General features: G+C 30.7%; 1 protein-coding gene across 7 annotated transcripts in view; it reads left to right on the top strand.

The window, feature by feature from the left end:
• LOC127732822 (cytosolic phospholipase A2-like) overlaps positions 1–26,156 on the top strand; it is a 141,084-nt gene that overhangs the window by 29,832 nt on the left and 85,096 nt on the right. For 4 of the 7 annotated variants that reach the window (XM_052241992.1, XM_052241996.1, XM_052241994.1 and 1 more), the window contains 5 exons: positions 398–433; positions 6,084–6,111; positions 6,497–6,566; positions 7,072–7,236; positions 17,840–17,949. In XM_052241992.1, coding sequence (XP_052097952.1) covers positions 398–433; positions 6,084–6,111; positions 6,497–6,566; positions 7,072–7,236; positions 17,840–17,949 — 409 coding nt within the window. The remainder of the gene's footprint in view (positions 1–397; positions 434–6,083; positions 6,112–6,496; positions 6,567–7,071; positions 7,237–17,839; positions 17,950–26,156) is intronic. The other 3 variants (XM_052241997.1, XM_052241998.1, XM_052241995.1) reach the window with 2 other exon arrangements.

The following is a 26,156-nucleotide window of genomic DNA, read 5'->3' on the forward strand; positions in this document are numbered from 1 at the left end:
GATAGCACAGAAGTTATAGTAATTATTTCCAGTAAAATACTTGATATTAATGCACCAAGTCAGGTAGTACCGTAGTTGTAATAATTATTCTCAGTAAAATACTTTATATGAATGTACCAAAGTAGGTAGTACGGTGATTGTATTAATTATTCCCAGTAAAATACTTTATATAAATGCACCAAGGAAGGTAGTACCGTGATTGTATGAATAATTCATTATTCCTAGTTAAATCCTTTATATAAATGCACCAAGTCAGATAGTACCACATATTTCAATCTTCTTGTTTGTCTTTGTTTCCTGTACACAAAAACGACCAATATAAAAAGCACATGAAAACAAATGCACAAAGAAATTCATTTTGTCCTTGTATATATTTAATTATACTTATCAATTACAGTGAGACGAATTCGTCCAACATGCCAGGAAATGAAAGGTGAGCATATTATATAACATAGTTCTCTACGGATGTCAAAAAGAGTTATTCGAGATTCGAAATTGAAAATTCAATGTCGTCTTTTAAACAGTCAAAATCTATTATGGCAAGTCAAAATAAATCGAACAAAGGATTAGACAAAGCATATATATAAACACCAATGTGAAAACAAAACAAAGTAAAACAAAGATATCTTACGAACAATACATAACATAATAAATATTTTTAAGGATTGTGTAACTTTTGTTTTAAATTGGTTCAAGATTAGTCAAATGTTTGTCAGCATTTAGATAAAGGCAACAGTAGTATACCGCTGTTCAAGAGTCATAAATCAATTAAGCGAAAACAAATTCTGCTCACAAATCAAAACCGAGGGAAACACATCATTTATAAGAGGAAAACAACGGGACAACAGAAACACTGAAATGCAACAACAAAAAAAAAACAAAACAAAACGCCAACATACATAGAAACGGACTAGTTAATAACAACTGCCATATTCCTGACTTGGTACAGGACATTTTAAGAAACAATGATGGGTTGAACCTGGTTTTATGTCTAGCAAAACCTCCTGCTTATATGGCAATGTTAAAAATAAAGCTAAAATGACAACATTATGTGACAGGAATAAAGTGCAAATAAACGCAAGAACACTCAGGACAGAGAAACACATAAATGAATAATATAATAGTACTTAGAGCGTGTATCTATTTATTCATCGATTCCAAATTTTATATAACGAATAATATTTAGTATCACCTCTCATTTTTAAATTCAATTAGAACCAAACTTTGCCACAATTCTATATGTATCTAGTTTAAAAAATGTGTTCCATGATCCTGCTTGCCAATCAATATGGCCTAAAAAAGGGAAAAAATAGAACTTAAGGTAAAAAAGTATTGTATATCATTTTAAAAACCGTTGTCAATAGAAAAAATCTAACGATTTGAAAATGTTTAGAATGTCAAGATCTACCTAATGTTAATTTTGATCAAAATCATCTGTGAACTATGGCAAGCCGTTGTGAAATTTATTCCCTATTTATTAATATTAAAGAACTCCTTATAGGAATTTTTGCCCTTAGATGATTGCAATTTTTGTTTTTGCCTATTATCTCAAAAGTTATAATAGATAGACATAAACTGTAATGCCCAAAAGTGACAATGAAGACACGACCTACAAATGAGTTAAATAACCGAAATCTTAAGTCGAATCCTTGTAGGAGTTATTGCCCCAAAATGATTATCTCGGAACTTTACAGTTACACCAAAACCATTGCACCTAAAACATATAACTATAAACAAGCATTGCAGGACCTTGATTTAGAAAAATACATACAAAACCCTCCGACATGTGACTGTTCACAGTTGCCTTATATTTACAGCCATGTTATTACTGGGGATCTAAACATAATCCAACATGAAAATCTCCGAAAGGTGATATTTCATGGTTCTAAGTTCAGAGAACGCCAACACATCAATTGGAACCATCATTTCAAAATAATTATGGATTCCATTGAGGACTACGCCAGAGCATTGGCTAAACGAGAAGAAGTTGAATTGGACACATCGTCAGAATGGGTCAGAATGGGTCAGAACAATCAGCAGCTCTCTGATAAAACGTCGAATTCATAAGTTCACTGTGTGAATGATAGACCAAAGTCCGTTTTCAGAAACAAAGGTGCCTTGAAATGTCTATCATCTCTTCACGATAAATATGTTGTTGTTCCTGCGGACAAAGCTTCAAATAGTATTGTTTTTGTATGTAAATCGTACTACTATGAGTGTCTTGTAAATGAATTAGGAATGAATCAGCACTCAGGTAATCTCATATACAAAAACATTTCATTTGACAAGGATGAGATTTTGGCGAATCATAAGTCCTTCGTGGCTTCAATGAACATTACATTGAACAGCAAATCTGAGGACTTACCTTGTTTGTATTGGATACCTAAGCTTCACAAAATTCCGTACAAACAACGGTACATTGCCGGCTCATCTGCATGTCCTACAAAGGAATTGTCGTCATTTGTATCAACTTCACAAATAATACATGATGGTCTTGAAGTATAGATTCTAGGTACTGACGTTGTTTATCATCTTAATTACGTGTTAAAGTTCCCCTTTGTTGTCCTTGTATATTTTTAACCTTTACTATTTATCCATTTTTTTATTATATACTTATGACGTGGATCGGTACTTATACATCTCGCCATTGTGTTATTGTGCTATAGTCAATTTTGAGTTTTTGTCTTTCATTTTTGCTTATGTCCTTTGTCTATATGCCATTTTGTGTTTCTTTGTTGTAACAGTAATTTTTTTTTAAAATGATTAAAATTATATTACAGTGTTGACTGCTATACCCCAATTTTTGACGTTTTTATCTATTATGTCTGTTTGTTTTGCTCACACATTGTTATCAATATAATGGAATTCTATGGGACTGTCATACAAGTGAGAGGTTAGCTAGCTTTAAAACCAGGTTCAATCCACACCATTTTCTACATAAGGAAATGCCTGTACCAAGTCAGGAATATGACCGTTGTTTTCCATTCGTTTGATGTGTTTGAGCTTTTGATTTTGCCATTTTATAAAGGACTTTCCGTTTGAAATTTCCCTTGGAATTCGGTATTTCTGTTATTTTACTTTTTAATAGATACAGAGAATTGTTAAATAGCAAAACTGATCAACAGGACAAGATATATTAACAAGATAGCATAGACGAATTTGTCAGTCGACTTTCTATAGGAATTATTGCCTTAAATGGTGATTTTAGCCATTTTTACATTATTAAAGAAAACTATAATACATCTGTATAATGCATAAAATTATCAGCAAGACAAGAACTACAAAGAAGTCACGTAGCCAAAATTGTCAGTCTATTCCTTCTGGGAGTTATTGCCTTTTAATGGTAATGATAGAGAGAAATTGTTTCAAAAAACAGACCGATTTTATTCATGAATTGTAGCCTGGTGTCTTTACTGATATTTAATCTCTCTATATATATCATTGTATTTGCTTATAACAATGAAACGAATATTTACAAGAAAATGAAAAGTGAGTTTATAATATAAAATACTACTATACGGAAGCCCAGAAGAATTATTCAAGTAAAAAATAAACGTTTACTCTGAAACAATCAAAATCCATACTGAAAAGTAAAAACAATGATAATTCATAAGTACTTTACACAAAAGTTTTAGCAATAATGTGAGTGTAAACAAACATTTGTAATACAGTCGAACAACACACAAATTATATGATTATTTGTCATCGAATGATTAAGAAATTTTAACGACTCGTTAGTACTAGCGACAAGTTAAACAACATACCCCCGAATCAATTTTGATTTAATGTTTTATTGTATATTTATTGAAGCCTGCCTCCGGGTGCGGGATTTTCTCGCTGTGTTGAAGACTCATTGGTGGTCTTGGACTGTTTTTTAATCTTTGGTTGGGTTGTTGTCTCTTTGTCACATATTCCCCGTTTCCATTAATAATTTTATTTGTAAATAAGACTTTTGCATGTAGATATTTTTATAACTGAACAAATATATTTGAATATACCTTGTGCTGAATTCGCTTTTTTAATTCAACTGTATGTGGTATATATTAGTCACAGCAATTTCATAAAAAAAAATCATATTGTTGACCAATATAAAACCAAAAGTTACGTCAAACTTTGTTCAAATTGTACACATTGTATACTTGCAAATACTTTGCAATAATGTGCGATTTTTGTCACTGCTCTATTTATTAATGATTCTCATTATTTAAATGATACATTGGGAGGGGGCGTGGGAATGGGTCACATAACCTTGGCACTGTTTATCACGATTAAGTACTTAACTTTCCATATGAAAATATTATACAGTAAATCGAACATTTCAGAACTTTATTATCAAGAATTTAACTCAACAGTTGGAAAATATTTTAGCTGGTGAATCACTGTTATGGGTATTGAACCAAATAATAACTTGATTGAAAAAAAAAGAAATTTAAAAGGATTTAATAGATTTGTACAATGAAATAGTAAAATGCATTCAAATAAATTAACAATTGAAATGAATTGAAAGGGGAGAGAGCGAAAATAAAATATTACATTCAGTGGATTGATATAAAACATTAAAAAAAAAGATGTTAGTTTTTCATTACATTTAATTTAAATCTTTGGAAGCTTTTCTGGATCAGAGTTAAACAGAAACAAAACAGAAGGATTATGATTGGGAAAAATAAACATAGAAGATACAAATAAGAAAATAAAAATAAGAAAACTGAAATAATTAAAATTTGTGGTTTTTATACATTTAATACGTAGTCGGTGAGAATAATTCAATTTTGGATTGTTCAAATGCAAAGTGTTTTCCATACCAATTTTAAACATGTAAAGGAATCAACTGATGCATTTTTCAGCTTATATAGGTTCAGCATTTGTATTTAAAACCTTCTTTAAGAAAGAGGAGGAAAAGGTCGAAAGGGAGAATCAAAACTCATAAGCTGAAAGACCGACAAAATCATGGCAAAAAACATAAAACGACGAAAAGACAAACAACAGTTTACGAAAACTGCAAACAGAACTAAAGACTGAGCAGAATTAATCCACAAAAAGTCAGGGGTTATATAAGGTGCTCTGGTACATATCTTGCTCCACCTTGGCTGCGGAACCGTAGTTCTTATGGTCCTTATGATATTTTTTGTCAATTTGTGGACCATAGACTTACGGATTATTCCTATGTTAAAACTTTTGGAATTGCAACCCAGTTTCAGGTCGTACTTATTTCCAAAAAATTGTTTTTCGTGCGTAGCTTGTCAATGTATATACTTTGTTTAGTTAAATATTTTTCTATGTTATGAAGTATTTATTTATGTTTGAATATTCATTCCTTGACGCATTTATCTAATTATTTCCTTTTGTATTGGCTCCGCCTATTTCGTTCAGCCATTTTGAATCTGAAAAAAAAAGGAACAAGTCGGCAAAACAAGTGCACAGTTGGTTCCCATAGGAATGCCTATATATAAACACGCCCTCCGAAATAACAAATATGCTGTGTTTAAAAAAATTAAAGATATGTATAACTAAAAGGATTTGTTTATCAAATTACCTACAATTTCGTATATGATTTGACCTTCAAAATGTTTTGATCCGAGCGCCACTGACGAATTTAAAGAAGGCAAAACATGCGTCTGACGTATCAAATTATATTCCATGTACCTGTGAGGAGCTTTTACAATGGGTCGATGCGACTGCTGGTCGACTTTCGCCCCCAAGGGTATCACCAGCCCAGCAGTCAGCACTTTTTGTGTTGAGATGAAATATCATTGATACGTTCATCTTCTGTAAATATTTTGTTTATGATATGTTGAAATATTCGAAACACTCCGGTTTAAAACCCCAGGGCATGGATTGCCTAATATGTGTTTGGTAAAACCCGGCTTTCAAATTATTTGTATGCGATTTGGCCGTCCAAATGTTTTGATTCGGGCGCTATTGATATGCGTTAAGTAGACGAAACGCGCATTTTGTAAACCAAATATAAGCGTTGTATCTTTAATGAGCTTTTATTTGAATTCAGACAAAAGTAGATATTGCCGTTATCATTGTGTTTTTTATTTGTTATTAGATGTACGACATTGTTTTTTTTTAAATTTTAGGTCGGAGAGTAAATATCAATATTACAAAGTAAGTTTATTCGCTGAATTCCGTATACACTTTATTTAGTACATTATATACACTTTTTTACAGAGACTAGTTTATGTCAGAAATTAACAAATGTATTTAAATAACCAAAAATAGTGCACATGATTAGAACTTGAAATATTTTAGGGGTAGTTCTGTGCCCAATTGAACTATTCATACATTGGAGAATTACATCCTATAAGTGTATTCCTTTCTTTAAAATTTATAAAAATAACAATATGCGTTTGAGAATCCTTGCATGACAAGATAAAGGGGTTTTGTTTTAGATTTGAACTATTGCTAAATGAAACGTGTTCAACTATCTATACATTGACATTTTTAAGTAAGAACTTGACTGTATCAATCTTTCAATAATGTTTTTTTTCAGCTGAACTCTCCTTTTGCCTTCGTAAAAATTGACATCACAGTAAAAAATGACTTTCGAACGTGGGGTGTAGGTAAGTTCATTGAATTGAATTAGAACTATGCTACAGTTAGAAATATAAATATTCTTAGGTGAATCTCTTCTTGATTTAATTTCTTATGAACACAAGTAGCAATAGGCCACAGGCTCGTTCGTTCCACTTGACGGTGAACCCAAAACATTGTTGAGAATGATTTTTGATGAAAAACTGTCTGCATGAAACGCTTCTTCTTTGTTTAAATCAAATGTTAAATGAAAACCTACAGTCACAACATCAAACACGATAAAAAGCAATAACTTCTTCAGAAAACAAACGACATTACGTTAATTAAACGCTATAACTGAAAATAAGCCGCAAGAATATTGTCAGCATTAATATATTTTTTTTGCATTTTCTTTGTCAGTAAATTTGACATAACTTTATAATTTTTGAATCCATGGTGAATTATAATGTATTGAAATGAGAGTTTTATTGTGTAGAATTTTGCATTTAAAGACGAAAAAAGCAGTCTGGGATTTTATTTTCTTTTTTTTCATAGTTCTGGCTCATATTGGACTTAAAAAAAATCTACTCCTGGTAAATCAACACAAGTTTACTACATTTATGGATGAAGGTTCTTCAATATCGCCCAGTGCCTGGAATGAAACATTTAGATTTATCGTCGAAAAAAAAGAATTGAAAAAAATGGATGAACTAATGTTCGGTATGTTTTTCATCTTTTCGTATAGAATGAATATGCTCAGTTCGATTGTCATTGCAAAATAATAATGAATGCAGCTCATAATGTTTCCAAGGGTTATACATCTTTGGATTTCGATGATTTTGGTTTTGATTGATCCTGATAAATGCAAATCCAGAAACGCGTTTATAATAGTTATAATATTGTTATTTTCATTTAGGATGACACCGGCAAATCGGTTAAGCGCCAGCCGAATGAACCAAAATGGACACCACGAATTGATCAAAGCTGTTCGGTTAAGGAGTCAGAAGCGCATTCAAAATCATCGACGTACGATGAACACATGGGTTTCTAACCGTTGAAGAAGCCTGAGGTTTTGACAAATATATTCCAACAGAAAAGGCCTCTAGCAATATTGTTGTTTTATTTGCAAAAATCATAATTCTGAGTGTCTAACCAAAGAATTAAGAATTCCCAGCACAATTCCTCTACATCGTTTACGAAAGAGATTTTATAAAATCGAAAGTGTGGCCTTCTCCCCTTGGTACAACATAAAAAAGGACAACCAAAATCTCCGACTTTATACTGGATACACAAACTTCACAAAAATCCTTAAAAAGAAAGATATTCAGGCGGGTCGTCAAGATGTTATTCTTACCAACATTCAACTAGTGGTGTCAATCAGATTTGGATTCTTACCGCAAAATCTTCAATCACAATCTTGACAATTTTGCTGAAATATCAACATTTCTGATTTTTCTACGCTCTACAGGTTTATTCGCCATGCTCAATTGAAAGATCAAATGCATCGTTGCCTGTGCTAAGTCAGGAACATGACAGTTGTTTTTTCACTTGTTCTGTTGGTTGATAACGTTTGCTTTTGTTAGTTTGTATTGAATTTCCCCTTTTTTAATTTTAATTGGAATTCGATATTTTTGATATACTTTTGTTAAACAGAGCTTTTTCTACAAAAATGGAAATCTTAGATAAAAATTTCTTGTTTAAAAAAAAATCTTATTTTGTAAAGAACCGCACTAAATCTAAAATATAATACATCGAAGATGATACCACCAAAATGGTGGACTGTTTTATCGACAATATATTGGCAGAGTTTGTTGGGTTGATAATTCAACAGACAGTCAGTACTTCAATGGGTACTTATTGTGCTCTCCTACTAGCTGACTTGTTTTGTACTTACACGAAGCAGAATGCATACAAACTTTTTCAAACACAGCAAGAATAAGACATCTTGCAAAATTCATTAATTTTTCACTTTCAGATATATTGATGATGTCTTGTCACTCAATAATCCACATTTCAGCGAGTGCTTGCATGTCTTATATCCCAGTGAACTTCAAATAAAGGATACTACCGAAATAAGAAGGTCTGCCTCATATCTTGATCTTTTTCTCGATATTGACACAGATTGACGACTTTTTACTAGTATCTTTTGACAACCAATATATCGATGCGACTGCTGGTTGATGTTTCGTCACTAGGGTATCCCCAGCTTAGTAGAAAGCACGTGTGCATATGAATGAAATATCACTGATACGATCATGTTTGTTAATTGACTGTTTATAAAATGTTGAAATAATCGAGCCACTAAGGATTTTCTACCCAAGTCGTATTTTACCATATGAGGTCTTTTTTGGCACAACTTTTTGATTTTTTTTTCTGGTTTTCAATGCTATTTAACTTCGTACTTGATTTAGCCTTTCAATTATTTTGATAAGATTGCCACTTTTGAGTCTAATGTAGAAGAAACATGTCTTTGATAAGTTTGTATCTAATGTTCGTGATGAGTTTTTAAAATCCACTGGGTCAATGGAACTACTGTTATTGTTACATAATATATGATTGATACAATCATATTTGTAAATTCACTTTTTCTCGAAATAACCTAATCACTAAAGATTTTCTTCCCAAGGGTTAGATTACCGTAGCCGTCAATGCTCTTCAATTTCGAACTTGATTTTGACTTTAAACCCTTTTAAATCGAGAGCAACTAATGAGCCTATGTAGAAGAAATGCGTGTTTGGCATACTAAATGATAAGCCTTGAATCTTTGATGGGTTTTTTACAACCACTAGTAGTATGACGTACAAATTACACGGAATTCCTTAAGCTTAAAATTATACATTCATCTGCACTCAAGGCCGTGTGCTCCACAAGAGTCAAATGTAGATAATCATATCAATACATAGCTAAGATTAAGACACCTAATGACCATTTGCTTTGGTTTCCTAAACTACACAAAAAAAAAAAACCGTCAAAATTTCGTTTCATCTCAGACTCTAGTAAGTGTTATACGACTAACATTTCTGTGATATTAACTAGTTTACTTTTATAAAAATTTTGTTATTAATTTTTTAAATAGAGCATATCAAAATAACGTAATTACGATTTTGGGAATGTCTAAAACTCCTTGGCTTCTGATGGTCAGTTCAATTCGGATGACAGTTATGATTGTTCGACTGGTAATTCAGTGGTTGTCGTTTGTTGCTGTATATCATATTTGTTTTTCGTTTATTATTTTGTACAGAAATCAGGCCGTTAGTTTTCTCGTGTGAATTGTTTTACATTTGTCATTTCGGGGCCTTTCATAGGTGTATATGCGGTATGTGTTAAACTCATTGTTGAAGGCCGTACAGTGACCTATAGTTGTTATATTCTGTGTCATTTGGTCTCTTGTGGAGAGTTGTCTCATTGGCAATCATACCACATCTTCTTATTTTTATAGATATACTTTTTGAGACTGTAATGAGATTTTTAATGCTGTAAACTTTCTCCTTGACAACATCTTGCTAAGCCATTGACGGAAAAAAATGTCAGAGAACTATCAAAATTAGGCTATATATGTTAGATAAATAAAAAAAATATATATGTTCTTATTACTGTCGAAATTGTATTTAAAATAAACATGTAGTTCTACTCGGTTTTCCTTATGTAAGTTTGAAATGATAAAACGACCATAGTTTTGTTTAACCTTTATATAAGTATTCAACATTTATATACAATAAGTATATACCAAAACAATATTCAACAAACATTGATTGAATACATAATGTCTATGTCATCAAAACAATAATTAAATACTGAATGCAATGATACCTTAAGGAAGAAGACCTGGCGTATGGGAGACATTTCTAACAAAGGTATTAGAAGTTATATGTGCGTTTTAACATAGCAGTGATTGAAACAGTGAACAAGCATTTATGTTGTTTACATTTGGTTAGGAGAATGATGCAGGAGCATCTTACAAAATTGGACAAGTTTGACTCCATCTTACATTAAATTACGGAATGACATTTTCCATGAACCAAAAATCAAAAGTCAAAAAGTAAGAAAATAAACATGTACATGAAATGATTTGAAAAAAATACTGTTTGTACTGAGGAGTATTTGGAAAGGCTCTTGACATGATTAGGATAAAATCTTGATAGGTTTAGGAAAAATTAAATTGGAAAATGAATAATTCAATAATGAAGTTTTTTAGTACTAAGCTATAGGTTGATAGACTGTACTTAACTGTATGTCTTTGGTTTTCAAATTCAAACGGCAATATTCTAGAGGATATGATCTGAACATGCATCATAGTAAAATCTAATGCTAACAGATTACCTACATTAGCACACAGATAGTACTTAGATAGTGACAGACTCTCAAAACATTCAACTTCGAGTGTGCTTGTCCGATAACAAGGGCATTTTGTAGTCTTGGGGAGGGAAACCAACATTACGTATTTTAAGGTTGATATGTCAATTCGTCCAATACTGAATATTACTGATTTTCCTTATAAACTACTACAGTTATTGTTGGGACCATACAATGTTCACTTTAACACACAAAGATAATGCAAAAAGGGACTTTAGATGGTTTTGTAGAAAGAAAAAAAAGAATTAAAGAAAAAAAAATCTTTTTTCCTGTATGTCTGTAAGCAAATATATTCTGAAAATTCTGTAAATTTCAAACGGTCAAATTCGAACAAGGTTTTTGATTTCCAAGGTTAGTATACAATGATTATTTCGGCAATTTTTTGTAGGAATTAAACGATAATTTTTTTCTGGCAAAGTTAAAATAAAAAATATGTTATCTCAACTGGCTAGAATTTTCGACTTATTCAATAGTTTTAAACCATTTATTTAAATTTAGGCTACAAATATTACCATGACATTTCAGATTTACTTTAAAACATGTTTCTACTGCACACTTTTAATGTTTTTGTTGTTCCGTTGTTTTCCTCTTATAGTTGATGTGTTTCCCTCGGTTTTAGTTTGTTACCCGGATTTGATTTGCTTAATCGAATTATGACTATTGAACAGCGGTGTACTAATGTTGCCTTTATTTAGAGTGATTGGTATTCCTAATGAGAATACGTACCAATAAAACACAATATTATATGCATACTAATGTTTTCGACCGTTTTTTAAGATGCCCCAAAATTGGACATATTCAATATAGCTTTCAAAAAAAAAAGAAATGGTGAATTTCAACAGATGATGCATGGACCTCTACCCTATCAATGATTTAAGTATAAGAAAAATGAAATGAGAGGAAAATTGTGGGTTTACCCCCTTTAGTCTCTAGTATAATTATATTGTCCTTTAAAAAGTGTTTTTCAAAAAACATTTCTCATCCATCTCAGACCGCATATTTATAAAGTTAAGTTACATTATGTTTTAAAGTGTAAATAATCTGACAAGGTCAACATTACTGTTCATATCTTTGAGTAAATTCCTCTTACTGAAGATATTTAACTATTGATGACATGAACGTGATGAAATTGAAAAAAAAATCTAACATTAACGCATTTGATAGATCCAAATATACCAAATATCAAAATCTTCATATGCTTCTGTGTTAATTTCATCAGAGTAAACGTTATCAAATAAAACGAATACAAACGTATGAAATTCTACTAGTTCAGAACATAATAAAAAATAAATATGTGGGATATTTTTTACATCGTTTTCACAAACGTTGTAATTAATAAGTTTCATAGTCTTAAGTTTACAATAGTAAAAATACAATAATTTGCTATTTTGAAATCAACATCCATTGAGATAGATGGATTTCAGTGAAAATGGACATTGTTCTACACTTTATCATGGTAATGATCTTCAATCTCAAAACGTCCGTCCACTTTTTATAGCAAACAGGCTACCGACAAAGTTTACTTTATCGGCTCTGTGTACACAATACCGGTTTGGGTTCAAACATATTCCAAATTAAATGCGTATTGGGAATCCACTTGAGGTAGGTAGTTTGACATCCTATTTAAACTAACAAAGGCTTTAAGTCTAGAGTAAATATACGCGTGAATGCAAATGAACATTATAATCCAGAGTATATCAATGCGCATACCATTTACTATTTTTTGAGGTAGAAAATCACGGGCGTGAATGAATATTCATTTCACTTGTATGCGGAATTTAATCTGAACTATATATTTCTGAATATTACAAGGAAGGTAATTCAGTTAACTGTGTACGAAGGTTCTGGTTCTGTCTTAGAAAAAGTAAAAAAAAAAAAAAACGAACTTCAAGGAAAATTCAATTTGGAAAATCCTTTATCAAATGGCAAAATCAAAAGCACAAACACATCAAACGAATTGAAAACAACTGTCATATTTTTGACTTGGTACAGGCATTTCCTTATGTATAAAATGGTGGATTAAACCTGGTTTTATAGCTAGTTAATCCTCTCACTTGTATGACAGTCGCATAACATTATATTGTGTGAAAAAAAACCCAGACATAAAAGGTAAAAATGTCAAAAGTAGGGGTACAGCAGTCAACATTTTGTTTTAATCTTAATCACTCTTAAAACAAACAAATATGTAACAAAGAAAAACAAAATGGTATATAGACAAAGCACATAAGCAAAAAATGAAAGACAAGAAAATGGTGATCAATCTAAAAAGGGTATCATAATTCCTATGTCCCAGGAAATACTGCCGTTCCACCAATACAAATAAATTCACGTGTGAACGCACTGTCACGGACGGACAGATGGTGCAGTCTTTCAATGCTTTTTTACAATATGATCAAAAATCAACTATAAGTTAGAATAACTAAATTATTTAATAAACAAAACAAAATCAATTAGAAAAAAACCCCAACTTATTACAAATGATTCAAAGTCCAAAAAAAAAAATGTCCCAAATAACCGCTGAGATTTTCGTCTGTTCAAATTTTTTTCCTTTGTATCGTAGATGCCAGTCCGGTAGGACGAATATATGTAACGTGCACGACAGCTTCACACTATAATTGTAGATATGTTTTTCATGTTGTTATGACTGTAGGACCCACTCCTTTACAGCACAGTATTGTAATACTCAAGTGCAGGCTATAACCTAATATAAATATAATTGTCAAATCTGTTTCTACGATTGTCAATATTATAGTTCGTTTCTGTGTGTGTTGCATTTTAGTGGTGAGTTTCTGTTGTGTCGTTGTTCTCCTCTTATATTTGATGTGTTTCCCTCAGTTTTAGTTTGTAACCCGGATTTGTTTTTTTTCCTCAATCGATTTATGAATTTTGAATAGCGGTATACTACTGTTGCCTTTATTTAACACAGGTGAACCAAAGTTAGGCCAAATGTGAATATATGTATAAAAGCGTATGGTAAAACTATGTATAATTGAAACTATGAAAAAGGCGTCTCGCGCAAAGACCGCAAGAGCAATTCTTTGTTCTTGACGACAATTTCACAAATTATATTATTTATATACATGTCTGACTGAACAAATATCTGTATAAATATCTATAAAATTCATCTGGATCGTGACACGCAAAATTGATTCAATTCCGGTACGAAAACTCCAGATAATTTGATTAGATAGATTGAATCTAGCATGCGCGTGATAAAGGTTTTATATCACATACAAATTAAATATTATTTTCGAAATATATTTTCCTTGACAAATACTGGACTTAGTGCAGTTATTTTACAGATTTATAGATATGACAAAGTGGTACCGATTATACGTTGTGGAATTCGTACACCCGTGAAAAATAGCTAAGGTAGTTTTTATTGCACAAACTTACAAGTATTGTATGATTAAATAGAAATCATGCCACTTTTAAAGACATTGTCAAGTGCTTTCAAATAGCATAGATTGGCATTTGTTTAAAAAAAGTTGCTCCAGCTTTTTTGCCAATCATAATATGTTTACGTAGGAAATAAAAAAATTAGTAATTTCTCATAATAAATAACTAGGAACGACGACCGCAAAGTTTTGTTGATTTACTCACGTTCATTCGGATATCACATTTATCACTTACTCACATTACAAATTGAATTTAAAAATTCTATTGAAAAAATGGAAATTAAACGAAACAGACATTTAATGTTACATTAAAGTACTGCGAACGAATTTCTTAGACGCTCCGATCTTATTCATAAAGAGGAGCACTACTGAGAAAAACTGAGAAAGTTTCGTCCGGTCTGCACCCACATATTTGAAATCTGAACACGACTGAACACGAACTGACAAAATCTAAATCGCATTTTTAACGGTGGTCTGATTTGGTCTGATCATGTCTTATCATGTCCCAATCGAAGGCTGGAGCAATCCGTCTTGTTATATGACATTTTATTGAAATATAATATTCGAAACACTTAGGATTTCCAGGCATATGTTACCCTTACCGTTTTTGCATAGATTATAGATTTTTTGGCTGTAGTCTGATTTAGTGTGATTTGGTCTGATCCAGGGATGGGGTAATCGTAATCTGTAACCGTAATCTATTGTAATTGATTACATTTCTTCAAGTAGTCGACAGTAATCTGTAATCGACAACATTTTCAACTACATGTAATAGTAATTTAATCGATTACAGCAAAAATTGTGATGTTATCATCGATTACTTTTCGATTACATTTCGATTACTTTATTAAAATAGTTTGATGAACTATTACCTAGTTTAAATGAAAATATACAACTGCATTTATGCATCAGTCTATGTATAAACATGACTTGAGAGTTCTATCAAATGCCTTATTCAGATCTGTTGTCTCAAGCCGAATTATGTTCAACCAGATCTCCTAACAAATTTTACTGTATGTCTAGCTTTAGAATCAATTTAAACAACTTTCAATGTTTGTCAATGCATAAAGACCTTATATATCAAAAATGAGAAATCAGATTGAAATAGAAAAGATAAACATTTGATTCATTATAATGTTACGATATAAAGATTAAGAAGGATACAAAAACCTATTGACGATGAACAAATGCATTGAAATTCTTGTTCATTGATAGATAAATGTATCCAATTTTGACACTAAAATATGTATAGTTTATAATTTTGAATAGATAATAAAGATTTCTCAACTGCCATCTTGTCTTTGATAATCAGATGATCAAAGACTTCTAATCAATCAGATGCAGACTTTGTTTTGATTTCAATTATGTATTTTTAAGTGGGAGATTTACATTATATTGCCCTTATATCCATTGGCAGTTTTATAACTTGTTATTAGGAAGACTATCAAAACAAAATGATAAATTGATGCTTGTAATTATGAATTTTAAATTTGCATCCTAAAAATTAGCTGAACTAATTATTCTACTTTTTTATATCTTTTTTCAGAGAAAACTTCAAACATTGTAATGAATTATAATCAAATATACCTGTTAATAATGATTAAGACAAAATTAAGTTAGCATGACAGCAAACATTTGCAAAACATAGAACGAATGAAATAAAATATCAAGAAATGATTGATGCAATGGTCCATGTCATTGCAAGAAATTTATCACCAATCACTCATGTTGATGAAATGCAAAATTTTAAGAGTTTTTAAATATTTCAGATCCCCGGTAAGAGCTTCCATCTAGAAAACAACTGTCGACATAACATTAAGAAACTATGCTTTATGTGATGTTTTTGTAAAGTTCTAAAATTTCGTTATAAATATATGTTGAGGAACATAAATGTGTTTAACTTCTTTATAATTTTGTAGCATGTAATTGACAGTAATCAAAAAGTAATTGATTGCAATCGATTATAAAACGATTGCACAGAAATCCTTCAAATAATTGATTTTTAATCTGTTACATTTGTCAGTAATCGTGCCCATCCCTGGTCTGATCATGTCTTAATTGAAGGCTAGAACAATCCGTCTTGTGTATCTTGACATTTCTAAACAGGTCTTAAATGCATGCAGTGAATATCGATCGGAACGGCGACTGAATATCTGAAAAAAGTATTAACGTTTTTCTCTTGTGGTAAACGCAGTGAATTAAGACTTGATCAGACCAAAATTACCGTTTCAGACAAAATCTGGCTACTTGTGTGTTGATATGAAATATGAGTGATACGATATTTTTTTTTGAATTTACTGGTGATTGGAAACACTAAGGATTTTCTACCCCAGACATAGATTACCGTAGCCGTCCCTGGTACAACTTTTTTGTTAATTTTTGGTTTTCATTGCAATTCAACTTTGTCCTGCATCAGTGGTATCAAATAAGTGGTTTAAAACTCTTCAAAGATACCAAGCTGATAATTCAGTACTTCAGACGCATGTTTCGTCTACACACAAATCATCAGTGTCACTCGAAAAAACAGTTTCTCAGATATTATAAGCAATAAGTCAACTATATTTGGTGTATGAAATAATAGTAAGGTGTATATATCTGTCTGGCAGGGTTTATTTGACCTTGACCTCATTTTCATGGATTTTTAGTCAAAATTTTTCCTGGTTAAGTCTGTTTCTTAGATACTATAAGTAAAATGCCAACTATATGTGGTGAGTGAATGATTGTACATGTCTGTCTGTCAGGTGTCATCTAATCATGACCTCATTTCATTATTCATCGGTCAATGTCAAGTTTCATGGTTAGGTTTGTTTCTTTTAGCAATAAGTTAACTTTTTTTGTGTATGTTTTTATTGTAAGGCCCGGCAGGGTTCACCTGACATTGACCTGCTTGTCATTGATCATTGATAGTGTAAAGTTAAGTCAAGCGATATTTGTAGTAAAACCTTTATCTTAAAATCGATCATAATTAGAAAAGCAGGGGAGACATTTAAGCGTCAGCACTCTTGTTAAAAACCGCTGGGTCGATTACACTTCTAGTGGACGATTTGACCCCTATGGTATCACCAGGCCTGTAGTTCGGACTTCTCTGATGACATGAATATGCTTGATACCATCTTATTTGTAAATTTATTGTTGATTAAATCTAAAATATTGGATACACAAAAAAATTTATGCCTCAGGCAATGACTACCTTAGCCATTTTTGGTACATCTTTGAATATTTGATTTTATTACTCTTCAACTTTGTACTTGTTTTTGCCTCTCAACGATTTAAATTCCAGCGCCACTGATGATTCGAATGTACTCGAAACGTGCGTCTGGCGCATTTGAATAACAGGACTTTGGGTTAGGGTTAAGATTATAGTTAGGGTTAGGTTGACAAACACTTAGGCTGGTGCCACTACTAGTATATTTTTCTTAAATGGGTATCACAAGCCTAGTAGTCAGGAATTTGGTGTTCACGTGCACGGGAGAGATGGAATTTAGGTTTTAGAAGAAATACACGATTTATATAATTGCAATGTTTAAATCTTATTCATACTTATTCATACCATTTGTTCTATTGCTTTCCAGATATACGTTTACTATCATTTGACAAAACAGATTTTCAGGCAAGAGACCAGCTGCAATCTATCAGCCTAGAGAAATTAACGGAGCCGGCTGTCGACGTAAAATTTAGCCATGTAAGCTGTTAAGTTATGAATGTCTTATGTGTATTTTACGATTTTATATCTACTTTAGTACATAACAAAATAGAAGAAGAAGAAAAGCGTATTTAATAAAATTAATCATGACAATTAGATAACAATTATAATATATCATATGCCTCTACCAAGTCAGGAATATGACAGTTGTTTACCATTCGTTAGATGTGTTTGAGCTTTTGATTTTGCTATTTTATGAAGGACTTTCCGTTTTGAATTCCCCTTGGAGTTCGGTATTTTTGTTATTTTACTTTTCTTTATATTTAAAGCCTTGACTGAAAAGGCATTAAGTGAAAGTGTACTTTTTTTAGTATCACATATACATGTAGATATAACCAGAAAATTTAAAAGTATTGGGGTAACAGTTTAAGATTTTGAAATACGAGTTGTTGAAATTTATGGCATTTTAGGCCAAAAATAGAAATAATAAATATAGAGAATAATAAATATATTTTAAAGGTATTTTATATATATCATGATCACTTCTGATTAATTAGTAATTTGACTTAAAATATACTGATTCTTAATTCTCAAATGAATGACGAAATAGATAAATTCAGCTATATCATGTGATAGTTTTAATTTAAGGGGAACATGTTTACTTGGCGACGTTATGAGTGCATACAGTTACGTCGTTCACATTAGTCAAGATAAAAACAATTCAACAAACAATTTACAATCGAATGAAAACCCATCTTTCTTCTTGATGAAGATATAAACGGCTCTGTCGAATCCGCTAGATCTTTATGGCTTACAAATGTCGAAATATTTCTCATAGTCCGTGCCGATTCATGAAAGGTATCCAAGAATCAGAAATATGTGGAGAATATATATGGATAAGGAGGAAGGCGGACTGTCATTGTTAATTAAAGGTTTAAATCTGCGTGGCAGGCAGATTTCTTTGCATCCAAAAAATTGTGGTACTAAAGAAGGATCTGTTATGATAAAGTTGAGCAAGATATAAATATATGTAATTTTACAAAAATATTAAAAACATGGTGGAGTAGAACAGTGATAAATCTTTTACATTTCACCTTTTGGTACATACAACGGGAATTTGAATAGCTTTGAAACAACTAAAATATGATGTGATCTGTACCAGTCAATATTAAAAGACATCAATACAGATAAAACGATAGGGAATTAAATATATAATCAGATTATAATTGATTATAATAATATTAATATTATATTTATTTCGAAAAGTGAAATTGTATACACACACTAACTAAGAATTTTTTTTTACATGATATTCATTCTAAAATACATTTCCGTGTTTTATATGAATAATAAAGATGATATATTACTTACCCGTTGTTCCAAAACATCCATTCAACAAAGTTAATTCCGATAAATTCCGTAAAAATTTATATATATATATTTATACTAGTTTCACTCATTCAATGTATATATTTAATCCGGAAATGTATGTTACGAGAGTGTATTTTAAATTCCTTGTTGTAGAAACATAGAAATCAGTTACACAAAAGATGTATAAACAAATTATGTATCTGTGTTTCAAACAGTATGTATGTACAATTAAAAAACAATTATGTAGGAAGTTGTGCATGATGATGTATATAATTATTACCAGTATTGTTATACCAAATTGATAGACATGTGCAATGAGAACTGCATGAATTATTTCAAAGTTTTGATAGAATTGTAAACTTGTTAATATTTTATTTGATATCAAGGTAAAATTTTGCAGTCTTAAAGTAAATGGCATGCACTCAAGAGAAAAGAGTAACCGCGTTTTGACATGGTTAAAATGTCAAAAAATATCAAAAGCCTTAATACAAGAAATCATATAGATTTACTTATTAAAATCGAAACCCAAATCATACTGACTTTGATGTTGTTTGCAGTAATGGTACATCCGCAAGCAGGGGGTCTCGGTATTTATTAACAATGTATTGTTATAAGGTTATAAACCATTTTACAGACAAAGATGGAAGAATTGTGTTAGTACATATGCAAATTAATGACACAAAATTTTCAATGGTTTGTTAAAATGGACCAAACAACAAAACTGCAAGAAATCAGTTTTTTAGAAAGTGGATCATTTCAAAAAAAGAAAAACGAAACATTAAAAAATATTGCCGAATTTAATTTTAAAAGTGCAAATAACAATCATCAAACAAACAACCAGTATCAAGCTTGAAATCACTATCAAAAGAAAATGAAACATGAGGGATATGAATTATAAAACTCAAAAACAGTAAAGACAAAATAGCAAATATTAATTGGACAGATAAACTTGTAAAAATTAAAATAACAAAAATACCGAACGCCAAGGAAAATCCTCAAAACGGAAAGTCCCTTAACTAATGGCAAAATCAAAAGCTCAAACACATCAAACGAATGGAAAACAACTGTCATATTCCAAAACTAAATGATATAATCTATGAGACAGCTGATAAATCTTTATAACAAATATTCCCTAAAATTAACTCCTTTAATTCAAAGACTAAAAATAAAAAGAAACAACCAAAGTGGTTTGATTTTTCTTTAATTAAAATGCAAAAAAAATTAGATGTCAAGGATAAACTATTTTAAAAAATATAATAATGACCCTATAGTGAGAAGGAATTTCTTTAGTTTTTTAAAACTTTATAGGAAAATTAGAAAAAATAAATATAAACAGTTCCGTAAAGATCTTATTGTACAATTAGACAACATGAGAGATATCAATCCATCCTAATATTGGGCCTATCTACAGTCTCTCAGTAATCAATCCTCTCAAAAAAGAGATGCATCTAATATATCAAACTCAGATTGGTAACAATATTTTAAAAAGCTTAATTCAAATTCCCTACCTGGTAATAAAGAACTAATTGATTCATTTAATAACCTAGAAAAGCATAAAATTTTCACAGAATTGGATTATAGAAAGAGATAAATGAAGCAGTCAAATAACTAAAAAACAATAAATCAAGCAGCTTTGACTCCATAATAAATGAGATGCTTAAGTGCAGCCAATCATATCTACCTAAATGTTTTGTAAAGATTTCTAACAAAGTGTTACCAACAGGAAAGTATCCTGAAATATAGGCTAAAAAATTTATTGTTCCAATACATGAAAACGGATCAAAAGATGATCCCTCAATTTAAGAGGCATCACAATAGGTAGTTGTATAGGAAAACTCTTTTTAAAAATATACTTAATAATAGATTAGAAATGTGATTAACTAAAAGACATATAGTTGGTGCAGAGCAGATAGGATTTTGTAAAGGATAAAGAACTAGTGACCACATGTTTGTACTTAAAACGTTGATTAATAAATATACTAAGCAGGAACAAAAATGCCTCTATACCTGTTTTGTTGATTTTAGAAAAGCCTTCGACAAAGTTTGGCACTTAACCTTATTTTTTAAATTGAGGAAGCTCGGATTGAGTCATTTATTTTATAATGTAATTAAAGATATGTATTAAAACACATCTTTGTGTGTAAAAACTAATAGTAACACACTAACTGAAAACTTCCCATCAGATATTGGTGTCCGTCAAGGGAATAAGCTGAGCCCTACATTGGGTAGCATTTATTCATTATTCAAATATATAAATTTAACCCCATAATATTTGTTAAATCAAAAATCTAATATAAAGTCAATTATCATTAAAAGACTCAGAATTAAATATGATGAAATTTGGTTCAATCAATTAAATAATGACAAACCTGGCATGGCGCAAGGAAATAAATTACGAATTTATAGAATATTTAAAAATAGTAATGGCCTTTAAAAATATTTACTGTTAAAAAGTTGTAAATTAATAAATGAGTTATCCAAATTTAGAATCAGTGCCCATGAACTTGAAATAGAAAAGGGAAGACACAAAGGAATACCCTCAGACAAAAGATTTTGTAAATTATGTAATAATGATATTGTTGAGGATGAAATTCATTTTCTTCTTCAGTGTCCATCACTTAGAACTGAAAGGTTCAGTTTCATTTTAGATTTATCTTCTAAATTTACTAATTTTAAATTTTTAAATGACAATTCAAAATTTATATGGTTGATGTCAAATGAAGATCTAATGGTTAATAACATAATGATAAAATTAATAGATAGTTTAATAAAGACTAGAAGAGCAAAATTAAGTAATAAAACATGAGTAGCCCACAGCTCTTCTTTCAATAATACAAGGTACTGATTGTGTTCACTCACTCGTTATCTTTGGGAATACACTGTGCTTATTTTCTCCCTTTTCCTATATAGTTTTAGTTTAATTGTCATATATTATAATAGTTCAATAAAAAAAAAATCATCACAATTATTTTTTTTTTTTTTTTTAACGACGTTATATATTTTTTCACCAAATATGCTTGTTACATTGTCACACCAAGAAACCAAGCTTTTCTTGATGTATCCTGTTATATTCCACTGATTACCCAGGTTAGTAATAAGCTGCTGGTATATATGTATATATTATAATAATATGTATAAATTTCTTGAAATATAATTTTACAACATTTTAATGCATTATGTTTTATTCTATTCAATCGTCTAAACTTCTTTTTAGTGACTTCAGTAATGGATTAAATTTCATTGTTCTGTTTTCGTTATATCTTTTAATGTATTCTTGAACAAAAATTTGATAAACATTTACATTTGTCAATTTCTGATTAGATACATAATATGACTTATAAATAGAAAAACCTAAAATTGTTAGGAAATAATTCAGACCAAAATAATTTTTGTCAAACATTTTATATCCGAAGACTAATAATTGCTTAAACGATATTCTAAAATTTAAATTTGATTTTATCATTAACTCATAAATACTTTTCCAAAATTTTTCTAAAAATCGACAAGAAATAAAAAAGTGATTATAATCTTCTTCTTCGTTACATACATTACATAGACCGTCATTCTTCTGTTTCCATTTAAACAATAAGTGTTTTGTTGGTAATATGAATTGTAAAAGTTTCCATCTATATATTTTTAACTTATTCTCTTCTAAATAATGAAACATGAAAGCATATAGTTGGTTAATACTAAGGTTCTCATTAATTTGTAAAATACGCATCCATTTGCTAACACCAATTGATGGTTCAATTTTATCTTTACAAATTGACTTATATAATATATTTGTTGAAAAGCTTGAAGCCTCAATGTAATTTCCTTTCCAAATCAGTTTCTGTCTAGGAATATTTACAATACTTTTAATAGAATTTTCAGACTTTAACATCTGAAGCCAGTCTTTTGGGATGGCTTTTTTTAAAATATTTATTTCTGCAATCCAATTATTCTTGCAGTCTAATTTTTGCAGAATAAAATGTTGAGATATATTACCAGTGTCATCTATAATATCATTGACAAATATCAAGTTACTCTTAATCCAATTTTCAAAAATAATGGTTTTATTTTCAAAATTAATCAGTTTGTTCCCCCAAATTACCTGTTTTCTTATTTCTGTGAGGTTGGTAGGTTTTTTTGTCTGTCCACCGCCTGATATTACCCATCATTTAAATACTTCTCTATAAAATTCAGGGATGTGTTTTATATATTCTAGAATTTTCTTCTTTTCAAAATTCATCTTAAAAATCAACCAATTAATACCCACCACACTGAGATACTTTAATGGAATCAACTTCCAGTTTGAAATATCATTACTAATGAGTTTACTTACCCAAGATGCTTTCAGAGACATAAAATAACTTTGTATGTCGATCATTTGTAACCCCCCTTCTTCGTATGACTTTATTATGGTATTTCTTTTAACCTTATCTGGTTTACCATCCCAGATGTATTTATAACATTTACTTTCTACATCTTTTCTAAATTTCTCTGGAACTGTACAGGCATTTGCCAAAAATGTAAAAAGTGGTAAAACTAATGTTTTTATAATAAGAATTTTCCCGATTAAAGTTTAATTACGTTTTCCCCAATTACTTGTACACTTTAATTTAAACTGTAATTGTTCTGCTCCTCGGGGCGTCTTGATTGACAAACAATTGTTGTTATTGTTATTCCTGACTTGGTACAGGCATTTTCTTATGTAGAAAATGGTGGATAAAACCTGGTTTTATAGCTAGCTAGAGCTCGAGGAATTTATTTTGGACATGATAAAAATGAATGTGAGAAACCAAATTTTGAAATAAAATTGAGAAAATAGACTTCTTTGGAAAAAGCGAAATCTCGCTATGTTAGGCAAATAATTGATCATCATATCTCTGATTATACCAATATTCACCTTTTTATCTAGCTCATGTGTATTCGCAGGAAATGTAAGAAATAAACAAAAAGAAAATGTTCAAGTACATGTGGAGCAGGATCTGCTTACCCTTCCGGAGCACCTGAGATCACCCCCAGTTTTTGGTGGGGTTCGTGTTGCTTAGTCTTTAGTTTTCTATGTTGTGTCATCTGTACTATTATTTGTCTGTTTGTCTTTTTATTTTTGGCCATGGCGTTGTCAGTTTGTTTTCGATCTATGAGTTTGACTGTCCCTCTGGTATCTTTCATCCCTCTTTTATCTGAATGACAAACCAGATAAAGTTAAAATAAATACGATGATTGGTAGATATGTAAACGAGGGTTTGAATATAATTGATATTGAAATCACTTTAAAGCACTAAAATATTTGGTTTGAGTTTATTAGCCAGTTGTGTTGTATGTCTGTGATGTATGATTAAACAGTTTTGGGTGCTGGATCCCAGTTATTGACACTTTAATAATGTCTGTTTGGGTTGCTCAACCAGTTTTTTTTAATATAATGGAACTGGGTCAATATCCCTAATGCGCCTCAAATCGAGGAACACAAAAGTTGTGCGTAAACAAAAAAACCTCTGTGATGTGATATTAAACATGTTTCTATTTTTAGCAAGTGACTGAGCTTAACCTTTTCTGTTGATTTGGACAGTAGAGGACCATAGAATAAATGTGTAAAAACTATGGAGTTATTAAATGTATGCAAAGGATTAAATTTTTAAAGAACTTATTGTGCGAAGAAAGTGATTTTTTACCACGAGGAGCAGCATCACGAAAGAATTTTCGGGGTGTGCTAATTTACGGAAATATGAATTTCACTTCGTACCCCGAAAATTTAACCACATATGTGAAAATGTCTTAGCCTCAAAACGAGCCATCATTCGTATCCAAGTTTACGATATGGACTGAGCTACCGAAGAAAATGTTACCATTACCGCCTATGGGAAATCAATAACGCATACTGACCCAACTATAAACAACTGTCAAGTGGACAGTTTTGCTAACTATAAGGTTTAGCCCACCATTTCTTTCGGAAAATACCTGTACCAAGTAAGGAATATGGCAGGTATTTTTCACTCTTTCCGTTGATTGGTAGCGTTTGATTTTGTCAGTTTTTATGGACCTCCCCTTTTTGAATTTGCCTTGGAGTTCGGTATTTTTGTTATACTTTTTTATTGGATATTCAATCTATAAATCCTACTATTTATCTGATCAGAAAATGGAAGGACTTGATGTGCTTTATCTTTTCATTTGATAGAGAATTAATATAAAAAATGCTTTATATTAAAAAGTGGAAAGAAGTTAAATTTTTTGTTAATATAAAATAAATAAAGGCAACAGTAGTATACCGCTGTTCAATAGTCATAAATCGATTTAACTGAAACAAATCCGGGTCACAAACCAAAACCGAGGGAAACACATCAACTACAAGAGGAAAACAACGGAACAACATAAACACTGAACTGCTACACAAACAAACGCCAACATACATAGAAACGGACTATTTGATAACAACTGCCATATTCCTGACTTGGTACAGGTCATTTTAAGAAAAAATGTTGGGTTGAACCTGGTTTTAAGGCTAGCCAAACCTCCCGTTTATATGGCAATGTAAAAAATACGGCTAAAATGACAACATTACGTGACAGGAATACATTACAACTAAACGCAAGAACACTCAGGACAGAGACATAAATAAACATTTATTAGATTGATGCTTTATAATTTATTATAATACTATAATCATTATAAATATAATTTACAATTTACAAGGAGCTTAGACTTGTTGAAGATAATGTAACAAGTAAATGATGGAAAAAAGAAATATTTCATGGCGTTAAAAAGAAAAAAAAATGGAAGCATTCATTTAGTAAATTATGTTGGACTTCCCTTAGAAATGTCTGTCTTTTATATGAAAATATACAGGGCTTGTTTTAAACGATTTCGAAACATGTTATATCATACGTTTACAT

Source organism: Mytilus californianus, unplaced genomic scaffold (genome assembly GCF_021869535.1).
Source record: "Mytilus californianus isolate M0D057914Y unplaced genomic scaffold, xbMytCali1.0.p SCAF_28, whole genome shotgun sequence".
Classification (NCBI taxonomy): domain Eukaryota; kingdom Metazoa; phylum Mollusca; class Bivalvia; order Mytilida; family Mytilidae; genus Mytilus; species Mytilus californianus.